This window comes from Silurus meridionalis, chromosome 8 (assembly GCF_014805685.1).
Source record: "Silurus meridionalis isolate SWU-2019-XX chromosome 8, ASM1480568v1, whole genome shotgun sequence".
In the NCBI taxonomy this organism is placed as follows: Eukaryota; Metazoa; Chordata; class Actinopteri; order Siluriformes; family Siluridae; genus Silurus; species Silurus meridionalis.
Genome location: NC_060891.1, coordinates 13590555 through 13605421, shown reverse-complemented (window position 1 = coordinate 13605421; position 14867 = coordinate 13590555). Strand labels below are relative to the sequence as shown.

Sequence of the window (14867 nt, the reverse complement as noted above, 5' to 3'; positions counted from 1 at the left end):
AAAACAAAATAAAATCTGGGGCAATAGAGACGTGCCATAAAGAAACACATACCTGTAAGAGATTAATTTCGGAAGTCAGGCGGCTGAGGTTAGGTGGTAAAATACTGAGAGGGAAATAAATGAGGTAGGGGGAAGACTGTTCACTTCTACAAAAATAGGGCTGAGAGATTATTCCTAAAGCACTGTGTAATGCCCAGATCAAATCAAGTTTTTTTTTCTTTATTAACTGGTTAAAATTAGTGTTTTTTTTTGAGAAATGCTCACCTCAAGAACTGCTAACAAGCATGCAAAAGATCATAGTGATTATACTACAAAATCTCAGATTGTACCATGTTTGTTTGGGAAAAGGTAGGAAAGACTTGTCGTAATGAGTAGTTGAGGGACCGGACATTGCTGTAAAAAGCAATTTCTTTCCAGTTCAGTAAATACTATTAAAAAAAGCATTTATATAGTTACACATTCATTGCTATTAAGAGTTTAAAAGAAGAATCTTCTCATTTATTAGATACATAGCCACTTCAGCTTATATACATATCTTTTTCAGCCATTCAACATATTCTAAAGCCTCACTTTATATATTATAGAGAGCAGCATCTCTTCTTAAATAAACTTTTTGAATAGTAATAATAATAAAAAAAAAACCTCGTCAGTAGATAATGACGACCACATATTGCATAATCAATGGTGCAAATAATGTTCATATTATTGTCTTTATACTCGTCACAGTTGCTCACGTGTTCATCATGGTTTACATTCAGTAAAGAATCTGAGCCCTATTGAACTTCTGACACTATTACATGAAATCAGTATTAGCAAAAGACTATTAAAAATGTTTTTTGTTTTTTTTAAACCTAACTAAAATCACTGAGTGAGAGTCCCTAAGATTGGACCTCTGATCACAATCATCATTTCTGCCAATTCACCTCACCATGCTCCACTTAAGAAAATTACAGCAAATACTTTGGCGCCATTTCTCAATATGCTTGATAATAAGCATTTAAAACTTTAAATTATTCATAAATCGGTACTTCAAAGCTAATTTGTTCTTTGCTTAGGGTTGCGTCTCTTGAATATTGTAGTGTATCCATATTTACATGAATATTTATATATCTTTAAATATAATTAAATAAATGTGCGCATCTGTGCATATGCACAAACTCAACCATGGGGGGGGGGGGGGGTGCAGCTTTCGCTAAACATTTTCATCTCTCTGCATGGTAAATGTGCTTATGTCCATGTGTGATGGTGGTGCAAGGCAGGGTTATGGTCAAACACTAGTCCTGTCACTGTAGAAAGGTGTGACGTGAAACATGTAGCAGTGAGTGCACACTCTCACAGGCTTCATTTGACCATAGCGGGGTAACGGAGCAGAGTGTGAAGAGCAGCGGGAGCAGAAGATCTGCAACAGACAGAACAGAGCTCACACAGTGTTCATACACATACGATATGCCTCTCATCAGAAAGTTTTGTTTTTGATGCAGATGATCAACAATAAAGAGTAGGAGTGGCTGTCACCTTTCCACAGCTCCGACAGTGGTGTTTTCTTCGGATGACAGTGAAAGGAGCCTTACAGGCGATGCAGGAGTTACAGGCCTCATCAGGAACCCACTCAGGGGGGTCTAGAGGGGAAACAATAGAATAACTGAACTATAAGCCCTGCACATTAAACAGAAGCTATAACTTACTAGTATAACATTAGCCATTCATTAAACCTAGGCAGGACATTCTATTGTTAAATGTGAACATTAACTGCAGGTCCTCGCCTGTGTATGAATTCGAATAGTAAAAAAACATGTATAGTTAAATATGACTTTTTTTATTTTGGAATGAAGTCCATATAAAGCTTAAAAGACATCATTTGAAAAAAGAAAAATCGATTTGTACTGCTATTTCATTAAGCATGAAATAAAATTGTTCCTTATTGTGGAGGACTTTTGTACTCTAATGTAACATCCTCTTAAACACTGAAGACTGCAGGATGAGGATTACACATTACTGACCTTCGAACTGGCCGTCTCGAGCCTTCGCTGCGAGTTCTGATGAGGTCATGGTCTCTTGACAAAGAGCGCAGTCTTCTAATCCAGCACTTCCTACTCTCGGCACTGCAATGAAAAGATCAGTTAAAGTATAGCATCAATTATACAAAGTATATAACCCAGACAAGGCTTTATTCATTCTCACGCTCACTCACCTTTGTTCTGCTTCTCATTGTCCCCTTGCTCAGATTTTGTTGCCATAACCTCAAACAGCGTCTTCAGGATGCTCCTCAGGTCACTTGCGTAATTTGTTTGCAATTGATCAGCCACTCCTGAGGACAATGAAAGCAAAATGTTCGAAGAAGAAAAAGAGTGAACCATCAGCAGGGGGAAAAAAAACTAAAACCAACAAATGCATGGATCCCAGTATATTTGCTATAAAAATGGAGATCTACAATCTACAGAGGTGCATTTCAAAACACACTACATGTCCAAAAGACATGATGATCGACTCGAACCTGTTTCAGCATGACAACACCTCTATGTAGTCCATAATGACAGGATTTAAAGGCTGGCAAACTGAGGTGGCCTGGACAAAGCACTGATCTCAACCTGACTGAACACTTTTTTTTTCTGGAAAGTCTTTCCACAACATTTTGTGGAACAGACTGTGACTGTGGCAATTTTCCTATTCAGCTACAAGAGCGTTAGTGAGGTCAGGCAAGGAGGATTAGTGCACAGTCGGCAGATCGGTTCATCCTAAATCTGTTATTATAATAGGAAAAAAAAGGACTAAATCCATGTTAATGGCCATGGTTATGGACAGAGTTGTTCAATAAGCACATCTGGTTTAGATCTTTAGGTGTCCACATACTTCTGACCATACAATGCATGTTAAATTAATGTAGTGTGCTTATATCAAGGTCAATTATTGGTATGATTCCCATTAAAAGAGTTTAGGCAGATTAATGGACAGTGAGGAGCACCCACATTGTATATGCGCTACCAAACTAAGTAGGAAATACAATTAGATTCCCAATTTGTCCTTGTACAAGTACAGAGGCAATGAAATGCAGTGCAAATAAAGTACAAGATTTTAATAAAAAAGATATTCATACATTCCTCTCAGAAGGTCTTTTGGAACAGCCAGTTCTATTGCTTTTATACACTAAAGGCATTTTATAAAAAAGATCATGATTCTGCCTGTGCAATGAGACACGATGTCCTGAAAGTGCAACTACTTTATTTATAATAAAAAAACCTTTGAACTGTAATGATACTCACAGAAAACCTGCTGATTTAGAAAAAAAAAAAAAACCTCTATAAGCTATTTTTGCCTGCCTGTCACTGCCTAACTGTTTACTGAGCTGTGGGCTCGGTATTTTCATGCTTTTTAGAAAAATGCATTTAGTGTTTACAGTGACACTAGGCTACAATTGTCAGTGAGACATACAGCCATTGAATACTGAAGTGGGTGATGCTTACATTTTTTGTGAGAAAGTGCAAATATACACTCATCCCTGAAACTCAGAGCTGTTAAAGATAATTAATTTAATAGGAAGATCAGGCTACTATTATTTGTGTACAGTGGCGTATCCAGGGAATGGACCAGTCCTTCATTATATCTTCACTATATAAACTGACTATCATAAGCATCTTCATTTTTATTATCTGTACATTTTATTTACAGGTTTAAAGACACTTTTGGCCAAAACAATACAGTGTATAATATACAATTGCACTTACCAGATATGCAGACAAACAGACGATGGATGAGGTCACTACTGCTATGGAAACGAGCACGTATTTTGTTGTGAGCAACCAGTTTAGAAGCCTGCAGTGCCAGCTGAAGCTCCTGGTGATCAAGCTCCTCAGACATCTCAGAGCTTGTGGTCAAACTACTGACAGAACCACAGAGAAAAGAAATATAAGGCAAAATGGACATGTTCAAGAAGGATAGACAAAACATGATGTAACCAGGGAACAAACACACTTTCCAATTGAAACATTTTGTCAGATGTAGTGCGAAAAAGAAAAGCGCTGTAATAAAGAAAAACATATTGAATAAATTGGATGCATTGGCATTATTGCACTTTGGGCCAAATTATATTTACCTTGGTGTGCATGAACTGGATAGACTGCATGTGGTGACAGATACACTCTCACAGTCACTGCTGCTCCCTGAACTGAGAGGGGATCCCTGTAAACTGCAGCCCACCAATCAAGGAAAATAAAGGGTGGAGGGTTAAATGAAAAAAAAAAAAGAAAAGAAGCAAAAACAACTGAATAGGGATTCAATATTTGATTCTAAAATAAAATAAAAACAAAAAACAACACAACAATAGAGGGGGAAAAAAAGGAAATAGAGAAATAATATAAAAATATAAAGAAGAATAAATCGGTCCCTTCTTGTACTCTAGCTTTCTAAAACATACACAAACCTGGAGTCATTTTTGCAGTCTTCTTTGGGTTGTTTATCCTTTGCTGCAGAGCTAGCCATTACTGGGCAAGCACTTTCCTGATGAGAGTATCCTTCTCTGGACTCGTCCTCTCCAGTGTCTCTGTGTGGCGGGAGCTTGGAGCTATTGGCGAGGCACTTCTCACAACAGGGAGCATGAGGAAGCCTTCCTCTCTCTTGGTCCTCATCATACGCCTTCAATTGTTGTGAGCCGGGTGGAGGTGGGAGGGGCAAAGGTGCATCTTCCTTCCCTGTACCACAGGCACCCATTGCTGACTGGATAACGGTGCTTGTGATAGCAAGCTTGCACTTGCTAAATTCCAGATTCCCATTTCCAGTGGTGGTATCTGTGGTTGCGGAGTCATCATGAGCATCGACACATCCAGTAGTGCAGCACACACAGGAGTTGAGCAGGCGATGAGCAGTTCCCTCGTTTGTGCGTGGTATAACCACTAACTCAGGGTGATTAGGTGAGCGTGGGTTAAAGATCACAGTGGCTGACAGCTTCATCCCACCTGTCCGGTGAGCAATGACCTCGGCTGGTCCCACCCCTTCTTCTTCCTCTCCGTCCAGCTGCCCCTCCCAGCCATTTACAAGTGGTAATGTTTCTGAGGTTCCTGCAAGTTCAGAAGACAGGCAAAGTTTATCCTGGCTGCTCTGATCATCATCCTCGTTTGATTGACAGGCTGTCATCCACCCATTGCAGGTGGAGTTAACTGTAGGCTCTGGCCTGATGGGCTTGAGCGAGCCGAGGTTCACAATAGGAGAGACTCGCTGTCCCTGACGGACTTCCCCTGAGCTAGTTCCAGCATCTCCACCGCTGCCTTCCAAGTCCTCCATGAAGAAGACCCGCTCATCTTCTTCTTGTTGGGAGCCCGGAGCTCGATGTGGAGAGTTTTCAGTGCTTGAAGAAGTGCTCGATTCCCCGACACTAGATTTGCCCACACTGGTCTTTTTTTTATGGCGATAATAAGCTGGAGATGGCCTCTGGCTTGGAGGTGAGAGCAGTGTGGACATGTGATCACCAACACGATGCACCATCATGTTGAGCTGCTCAATCTCCTCTTCGTCATACTGCATGGAACAAGCCAGGTCCACTTCTGAGTCCTCTTCTCCTTCATTTGGGACATCCGACTGTTGCTGGTCCTTCTCCCATGAATCATCCTCTTCACACTGGGAGGAACACAGAACCAGCTCTGTCACTCTCTCCCCATCCTTTTGCTCTTCTCTTTTCTGGGACTCCTCTGACTGATTTGTGGAGCTGACTGAGGTGGCAGACTCCGGGGTAGAGGAGACGGGGTCTCCAGGAAACTCCCCATCCTGTGAGATGCACAGATTCCGCTCCAGCGTCGTTAACTCCTCCTCCGTCAGAGTCTGCAAAAGGTCCCTGCATCAAAACCACAAAAACATCATTTAGAAGTATGTTGTGCTGTACTGTGATGAAAACAAATGGCTAACCACAGAGCCCAATAAACCACACTGTTATTAGAACTATGAGAACAGAAAGTCTCATAGGCACATAAGTTTCGATATAAGGCCATGCAAGAGAAGAAAGCTACACCCCAATTACTATGTTCTACATAGGTTAGCCAATATATAAATGCAATTCCTGTATTACAAATACCGTAACCATATAATGTCCAAGAGGAAAACTGTTTAGTCTTGTATTGGTTTTAACATACAGAAAAATGTTACCTAATTTTTTTCAGTAATGTGCGAAAAGGTCGGAAGAGTTCAGACATGTCCTCTGGTTTGTTTTCCAGGTTAAGAGGTCCATCAGGATACACAATGAGTCCGCTAACAACACAAACAAAATTGTAACAAAAATCAGAAATACGATTTTTCTAAATAAAAAAGAGCCTACAGTCCAATTAATAGATGGTATTTAACGCGAAAAAACTATTGCTTACCACACGATAGCTAGTCGAGGGATTGTAAACATGAGAGCAGGTTCATAATCATCGATCATGTCTTGTGTGAGATAGCCAAGCTTCAAGGCCCTTGATAGAAAAGATGCTACATTCAGAATTACTGAATTCAAACAGTAGACTCTGTTTGTACAATATACTGTCTGATTGTTTCGATTATTTTCATAAAGCAAGGCTAGACTGACCACAACTGCATGAATGCTTTTTCACATTTCCAGTAAATGCCTGTTTTCCTTTTTTTTTTTTTTGCTTGGAAAGTTTCAAAGATAAGAGCAATGCAGTAGGAAAGTTAAAAAGAATATATTTGAGACTTCAAAAATCAAACCTTGTTTTATTTTTCCGTGTTACTCACCTCTCTACGGTCTCACAGAAGAGCACAATGACCTCCTGCTGGACATAGTACTCTTTAGGAGACTTTACAGGCACCATGGCAGATACATAACTGTAATACAACACAATCAGCAAAACACACAGATTAATTACCCCACAATACAGACACAAATTACGATTACAATTGCTGTTATAGGAAAAAAAATCAACTTTGTGCTGTTAAAAAAGTATTTACCGTATTTTCCGGACCATAAGCTGCTTTAAACCTCGCGGCTTAAACAAAGAAGCGGCTAATTTATGGATTTTTCCTGGGTTTTTCTCGGTTTCACAAACTTCAAGCCAAAAAACTGAGCCCCATAAAATTAGACCAATAAAATTGCCGAACAGGTTCAGGCGAACCAATTAAATTTTTTATATTAAATCAGATGCACTCCCACTGAATCGGGCCGCACCACAGCATAAATATGGATGATGTTCCTCTGACGTTTGACCTGCCGCTCACTCGGACTGTCTACAGGAAATGCGAATCATTCGTCACGCTGAAAACAACCGGGCATGAAAAAAAACACACTTCACCTGTGTTCTGAGCTGCACAGCATCGGGAGAAAAGATTCACCGGTGGTGATTTTTAAACGCACGACGATGCCAAAAGAAAAACTTTTCAGAGAAATTGTTGTGAAAGGAAGGAGGAAGACAGTGAACAATGACTTTCTTGGTAGGCTACTGTTTAGATACAAGCCGTGTAACAGACACTGTCTTTCATTAAAGCCTGTGTAAAGTTCATTAGTTTCAATGTAGACACTGCGGCTTATTTACAGTTGTGTTCAAAATTATTCAACCCCCAATGCTGTAAATGGTTTTAGGGAATTTAGTGTACATTTGTAATTGTATTCAGAATGAAATCCTACAAGGACTTCTTAAAGAACCATATGCAACTAAAATGACATCAATTAGTTTTGTAATACAGTAGTAAATGTTTCTTTTGTGAATTCTTCATTGACATAATTATTCAACCCCTTAAAGACTACCACTCTGAAGAACAGAGGTTCAATGAAGTGTTTTCAATCAGGTATTGAAAACACCTGTGGATATCAGGGAGCAGCAATAAAGCCTAATAAGCACCAATTAGGCAGCTTTAAAATGACTGTGATACTCAGCTCCTTCTAGACATTTACTGGTGTGGTTACAAACATGGTGAGGTCAAGAGAATGGTCCAGGAAGACAAGAGAACAGGTGATTACTCTTCACAGGAAGGGCAATGGCTATAAGAAGATTGCAAAGATGTTAAACATACCAAGAGACACCATAGGAAGCATCATTCGCAAATTCAAGGCAAAGGGCACTGTTGAAACGCTACCTGGTCGTGGCAGAAAGAAGATGCTGACTTGACTGCTGTGCGCTACCTGAAGCGTAGAGTGGAGAAAAGTCCCCGTGTGACTGCTGAGGAACTGAGAAAAGATTTGTCAGATGTGGGTACTGAAGTTTCTGCTCAGACAATATGGCGCACCCTGCGTAATGAAGGCCTCCATGCCAGAACTCCCAGGCGCACCTTGCTGTCCCCAAAGAATAAGAAGAGTCGACTGCAGTATGCCAAAAGTCATGTGGACAAACCACAGAAGTTTTGGGATAGTGTTCTGTGGACTGATGAAACAAAATTAGAACTGTTTGGGCCCATGGATCAACGCTATGTTTGGAGGAGGAAGAACAAGGCCTATGAAGAAAAGAACACCTTGCCTACTGTGAAGCATGGCGGGGGGTCAATCATGCTTTGGGGCTGTTTTGCTTCTGCAGGTACTGGGAAGCTTCAGCGTGTGCAAGGTACCATGAATTCTCTTCAGTACCAGGAGATATTGGATGACAATGTGATGCAGTCCGTCACAAACCTGAGGCTTGGAAGGCGTTGGACCTTTCAACAGGACAATGATCCCAAGCATACCTCCAAGTCCACTAGAGCATGGTTGCAGATTAAAGGCTGGAACATTTTGAAGTGGCCATCGCAGTCACCAGACTTAAATCCGATTGAGAACCTCTGGTGGGACTTAAAGAAAGCAGTTGCAGTGCAAGCCTAAGAATGTGACTAAACTGGAGGCTTTTGCCCATGATGAATGGGCGAAGATGCCCGTAGATCGCTGCAAGACACTTGTGTCAAGCTATGCTTCACGTTTAAAAGCTGTTATAACTGTAAAAGGATGTTGTACTAAGTACTAAGATTGAATGTCACTTGGGGGTTGAATAAAACTGATAATGATGTGAGCTCAGAAAAGACATTTGTGGTTATTTCATTATAAATGTTATGTTATATTTGTCTGACCTACACGTGCCTCTTTGATTTAATTGTAAGCAGGATGACTGAATGGTCATAATCAATGTCAAACCGACCAAAACAATCAATTTCAGTGGGGGTTGAATAATTTTGAACACAACTGTATGTTCAAAATAAAAATCTTTGTCAAATTCAGTGGGTGCAGCTTATATTTGGGTGCGCTTAATAGTCCGGAAATTACGGTACATAATTATCAATAATATCCAGAAGTGTTTTATTGCCTTTATAACACTGAAATGTTTAATTGTTACATTTTATTTTGTTGAAGAAACGAACTAAAAAAAACTGTAGATTGTCATGTTACTGAAAATCTAAGAGTGCTGAGTCATGGAGACTCTCGTTTCGAAAGCATAATAACAACAATGTAAACCTAGGATTAGATTTATCTTTTTGGGTTTTTTTTTGTTTTGTGAACACCTTATAACAAAAAACAGATTCAAGAACTCAATTGTGCTGTGGCATTTCAAAAAATTAAAAAGTTTAAAGTTAAAAATTGTAAATTATACTATTAAATGAAGCAGACATTTACGTGTACCTGAGCTCGAACTCGGCAAAAAGGCTGTCAAACTGGCGTAGCGCCTCCCTCATGCGCTCCGTGTAGAAGTTAAGGTCTCGCAGTGCTTGGTCCCGAGTGATGTTGCGCACCTCCTCCAGACTGCGTGTCAAGTCTTTGGCCAGTGGGCGCATTGCCATGCTCTCGATCTCCCGGTTCATGATGATTGATCCTGCTGCAAGACACTAAACACAACAGCAGTGTAAAAAATATATAATTAACTGGAAGAAGCACGACTTAAACTGCTGAGCAATACCTCTATGGCTAGCCCACAACATGCACTCCTTCTTAGCTCGTTTTCATGAAATGTAACCTTCTGAAATGGTTCCAGATGTACAATGTACATTTGAATGTACCTCTGCCCCAAACCATAGCTGTCCTGCAAGGTTGTCATGACGAATCTCCTCTGGGAATTTTACACAAAAGTCTCGGTTTGCTCGATCTTCTGGTATACACTCATCCATGATCTGGTTTATGATATTCAGCACGTTGTCCTACAAAAGAGTAAAAGCAACACAGTCAGCGAGTGTGTCTAATGTTTACACTGATTACACATAAACCCAGCATGGATCATCCTGCAGCGAGAAGCAGATGACACACTCGACCTGGCATGAGCGGAACTGGTTGACGAGCAGTGTACATCTCTGAGGGTCCTTCCTGCCGTCCAGACTATCCAGCTCTGAGGCCACCTGATTCAGCTCCTCATCCGCGTAGTAAAACTGGGCAAGTAGCTGAGGGTCCGACCTCTGTACCACACAACAGGAAGACACAGAGTATGTCATGGAGCAGTAAATAGAAAACTGATCTACTTAGATGTGAACAGTGACTACAATCCATTACCCAGTACATGTTTGTTTAGTGCTGAACATTGTTGAGAATTAAAGACCAGCAAGAAATACAAGCTGCTGCATGATGGTAGAAAAAGATACCAAACCTGAAATTAAAAAGTATACTGAACCACAGGCAGACCTTTGGCCTTCTTCTGCCACATTCCATAAGCCACAAGGAACATTCTCCAGGCAGTGCATCATGGGTGTGGGAGGGGAACATTCCAGAAATTATTCCAACAAACTTTTCACATCTTTGTGCTGCACACTAACCAGTAAAGCCTTATGGAATGCTGTCCCTATTATTATGGTTTTCTCTTCTTAGCTATTAGGGTCACTGATTCATACAAGTGCACATTACTTAATTAAAAGAAGCACTCGTTTATGACCACACAGATTTCTGCTGATACAGTTGGCAAAACTGTTCAAAATATTTAGATTTGGTTATTTTTTCCCCAAAGCAGGGAACAGCTTTCTTATATTTTGAAGGAAATCTGGTTTTGGTTACATCACATGTTTGGCACACACCCTGGTGTGGAGATGGATAAGCAGATTTGTTCACCCATACAAACCCCTTAAAATGCATAGTGTAGCAGATTTAACCATTAAAGAATTCAGTTCAATTCAATTTTGTGTATAAATTTGTATTAAAAAAAATAGACTAAGGGAATGATTAGCTTCTGAATATATATTTAAAATTCAGAAATGCAGAGAGGAACCCATCGTCCTCTGGGCGGAACTGGTTATTTATTCCTTTTTGTTGAATTTATCAACTGCTCTAATAAAGATGTGAATTTAGAACTGTTTCTGGCAATTGTAGTCCTAAAATGACTGCAAAAATATCTGACTAAAGAGGGACTACTTCTGTTCAGTTAAACCACTTGAAAGAAAATGTTGTTTGCTTAGCCTGGGATTCACGAAGAGAAGGTCACATTTCATCATCTGTTATCTCCTGGACTGTACACCTTACGTCAAAAGTGTGTGCTACACTGTGTAATTACACACACTTCAGCCCGCCAGTGACATGAAAGACGTATTATCTAATGTGGTTGACCAGAGGTCATTGTAACATTGCTGCTGTTGTTTGTTGCTCAGTCATCATATCATTTTTAGTGTGTTTAAGGGTTTTCAGTGTTAAAAAATTAATACAAATCTGGTCTCAAGTGACAAATTTTCAGAACACCTTAATAAACCTGGACGATTGAACTATTAATCTAATAAACCGTCAGACTCAAACAGTAAGGCTTGATGACTCTTAATCCAGGTATCATGTTCTTATTTCTAGTAAGCACTACACACGGTAAGTCAGAGCAGGGCTGTTAGACGCATATCATATCACTGAGATGCAAAGTCAGGGCAAATAAGGCTACGCTATACGCACAAACATAAGGACTCACCCAAAAGCTTTATTGAATTGGGCCACACATCGAAAATTTCACCAGTAAGACGACTGTGCTAAAATTAAATCAGATCTGATGGTAAGTAGTATGTTACTCCACTCTGAACCCCTCCCGGAACCCTGGTGAGCCATTACACTCTTACAGCTCAAACAAGATTCCTTTCAGAAATACCAATTGGCAAAATGTTCCTGTTGTAATGCTCTGATGAGGTCATGCTCTCCAAGCCTATTCCTGAGCTGTGATGCAAATTCTTGCAGGACATGTAAACAAACGAAATGTCTTGATCAGTCGTTGATCGTCACTACATCCGTCTAGGCCTGCACTCAAAATCAGGCTCGCACATTAACAAACAAGAAGTCACTTATTAACTAATTACTAGGACAAGACGAATTCCTGCTGCCACATTTTCCATTCAAAATTCCAGATTAATCAATGGCAATAGATCTACAGTCAGACTCTGAATTATTGGCACCCTCGGTAACAAAGGTAACAGCCATTGCCCTGAATTATGAAGGTCAGCACACATTTATCTCATTTTGTTTGTGCGTTTCTAATCTTCCCCATGTTGATAAATGACTATGGATATCTGCCCTCTATCTCACCTCATGTTTTTGCTCCAGTCAAAGAGGAAACTAAAGATGACTGCTTAAGTGTTAATAAATTAAAAAAGTAAAATATATGTGCAAGCATATTTCACTTACATTACACTGATAAGAATTTCTTTGGGTATTACTAGTTACCATGAATGGTTAAATATGTCAAATATATCTTAAATACAAAAATATTATGAGAAGTCGAGTTACTAAGTAAATTGAGCCAATATTCAGTTTGATATTATGCTAATTAAAAAATTTAAAACCCATCTTGTTTTTCTTTAACACAGATTTTGCACTATTAATTCTGGTGCACCTTTTATTTATGACCTTAAATACGAACTGTTCTACATGCTCAGAATTTTGTAACCAAATGTTCCTTTTCATTTTAGGATCTGGAGAGACAACCAATAAAAACAAATGAATGAAATCTGTGGCCTGGAGCAGTGCAAGAGTCTTGCTGTTTCCTTGACCGTTTTTTAAAAAAAGGAATTCAAGACAGACCCTCCGTACTGAGTTAACTTATGTTATAAGGGCTTGAACTACATCATTCAAAATTAATTTGATGCGCATTAGAATGATTGTGTTAGAGCAAAATAATAAATAAAAATTAAATCCGGGGAATGTCTGCAAGCAACAGATTCAAAACGACACGTCTCACACACGTCTGCATGTGTTTGGAATCACTGTTTTTCTTTTTAGGACTGGAGACAGTAGATTTGCATTCTCTTTTTCAAGAGCTCTGCACAAGAGGCCTCCAATCTATTTCAGCAACTATAGGATTAATTTTATGGTACAATCCTATTGAGTTTTATTATTCAGTATCACAAGCATGATGTGTTAACTGGATGCACTGAAATGCATGGCTCTCACAGTGCTTAAAACATGTTTATTAGTCTAAAAATGATCATACACATTTAAACAACAGAACTGGGATCTCAATAAGAGAATGAATAAAAATTAGCATTAAAATTATTGTATTAAAGCAAAAAATGAAATAAAATCAAATAGGTGAATGTCTGGACACGACAGATTTAAGACTGGCGTCTTGCACACTGTTTTTCTACATGTATTTAGAATTCTTTCTTTTTAAACCTGGAAACAATTTTCATTTTAGTACTTTTTCAACAAGCCTCCAACCAATTTCAGCAACTGGGAGATGACCTGTACTTGAAATGTATTGATCCCATCAATCCTACCAATTCCAAGCATGCTGTATTGACCGGAAATGCACTGAAATTCTCATAGTGCTCGAAATCTGTTCAATAACCTACATAGACATGTATATAGACATTCAAACAACTGGACTGAGATCTGAATAATTGGATTATGTTTACATGTTTTAGCTTTTTTTTTTTTTTTTTACATTACACATAAGGGACACAACCAGAGATCAAACTAGATCATCTAGTGAGGATGTTGGACAGGACAGAGGTGTTCCTGTGTGCTGAGGATGGACACAACAATGCAGTGGGACTGAGGGAAAGTGAGGAGACTGAAGCACCGCTCAAGCGGAACTTCAGTAACCTGAGCACAGCTCCAGCGTCCCTCTGTGCACACACACTGCTCGTGCGCTGGTTTATTCCCTCCCTCAAGAAATAAAGGCGCATCCTTATGGTGTAATGTTAAAAAAAAAAAAAAGCTGAAATACACGCGGGGTCTAATCAGTTCCCAGGGTTTTATATGAATAAGATCTGCAGTCTTGAGCACACCGTTGACAATCACAGCAGTACAGCAGCGCTCCTTAGCTAATCCAGCTGCTGTATTAGCCGCGACACCGGCGGGGATGGAAATCACTGTCCCGGATTCATGTCACACTTACCTTTGGCTTATACAGCCACTTTCGGAAGCGATTCATCATGGGCTACCTCGCCAGCTTTCCCGATACTTTGAAGCCCTTCCGAGAAAAAACCCCGATCCGAGCACCAGAGAAACCCTGCACTGCTAAGTGACGCTAGCAAAGCTCACACGGGCTCTGTCAGTTCACACAGCTCGGAGAACAGCGGGGCTGAACAAGTGCAGGAAATCCAGCCTAGCAGTGTTACTCCACCGCACACACGCAGCAGCGCTGAACCTGCTCCTGATCCCCGCTGGTCCCGACGCCCGGCTGGTTCTCCTTTCTCATGTCTGAGCTGAAGCGACTCCGCGGCTCCACAAGCCGCTAACGAACCAACGGAGGACAACTGCGGAAGTGGCATCCACCTGAATCAGCGCCGCACTTCACAAAACGTGTTTTTTCCCCCCAACCGATTTTTTTTTTCAGCGACACAGCCCGCATGAAGCTCTACGATTGGCTCATACTTTCCTGCAGTCTATTTTCTGATAGGCGTTCATTTAATTTTTCACCAATCAGACGCGAGGATTCTCTGTGAATAAATCTGATTGGTCAGAATTTCAAGCGTTAAACGTAGCCTTGTTAAATATTATGAGATTTGGCCAGAGGTTTTTTTTTTCAAACCAAAACTACCTTTCATGAAAT

The 14867-nt window shown here is 40.1% G+C and overlaps 1 protein-coding gene across 4 annotated transcripts; it reads right to left on the bottom strand.

The window, feature by feature from the left end:
* Positions 1 to 469: 469 nt before the first annotated feature.
* On the bottom strand, positions 470 to 14867 carry zfyve28 (zinc finger, FYVE domain containing 28). 4 transcript variants are annotated; one of them, XM_046855297.1, is made up of 14 exons: positions 14211 to 14867; positions 10174 to 10314; positions 9925 to 10062; positions 9551 to 9753; positions 6715 to 6804; positions 6345 to 6434; positions 6130 to 6231; positions 4418 to 5821; positions 4091 to 4183; positions 3723 to 3874; positions 2192 to 2308; positions 2001 to 2102; positions 1516 to 1619; positions 470 to 1399 (listed from the first exon to the last, which is right to left on the bottom strand). In XM_046855297.1, the coding sequence occupies exons 1-14, from the start codon at positions 14247 to 14249 to the stop codon at positions 1268 to 1270; spliced, it is 2907 nt and encodes a 968-aa protein (XP_046711253.1). In that variant the 5' UTR covers positions 14250 to 14867; the 3' UTR covers positions 470 to 1267. The 4 variants fall into 4 exon arrangements, with proteins under 4 accessions (XP_046711253.1, XP_046711252.1, XP_046711254.1 ...); XM_046855296.1 differs by having other exon boundaries at positions 3723 to 3877; positions 14211 to 14717; XM_046855298.1 differs by lacking the exon at positions 4091 to 4183 and having other exon boundaries at positions 3723 to 3877.

Bases quoted from the DNA above. Each gene is read 5' to 3' on its own strand.
- zfyve28 (XM_046855296.1), bottom strand. From the start codon at position 14,249: ATGATGAATCGCTTCCGAAAGTGGCTGTATAAGCCAAAG. The intron at 10,315-14,210 runs GTAAGTGTGACA...TGTGTGGTACAG, and splicing joins AGTGGCTGTATAAGCCAAAG to AGGTCGGACCCTCAGCTACT. The intron at 6,232-6,344 runs GTAAGCAATAGT...TTGTGTTGTTAG, and splicing joins CCTCGACTAGCTATCGTGTG to CGGACTCATTGTGTATCCTG.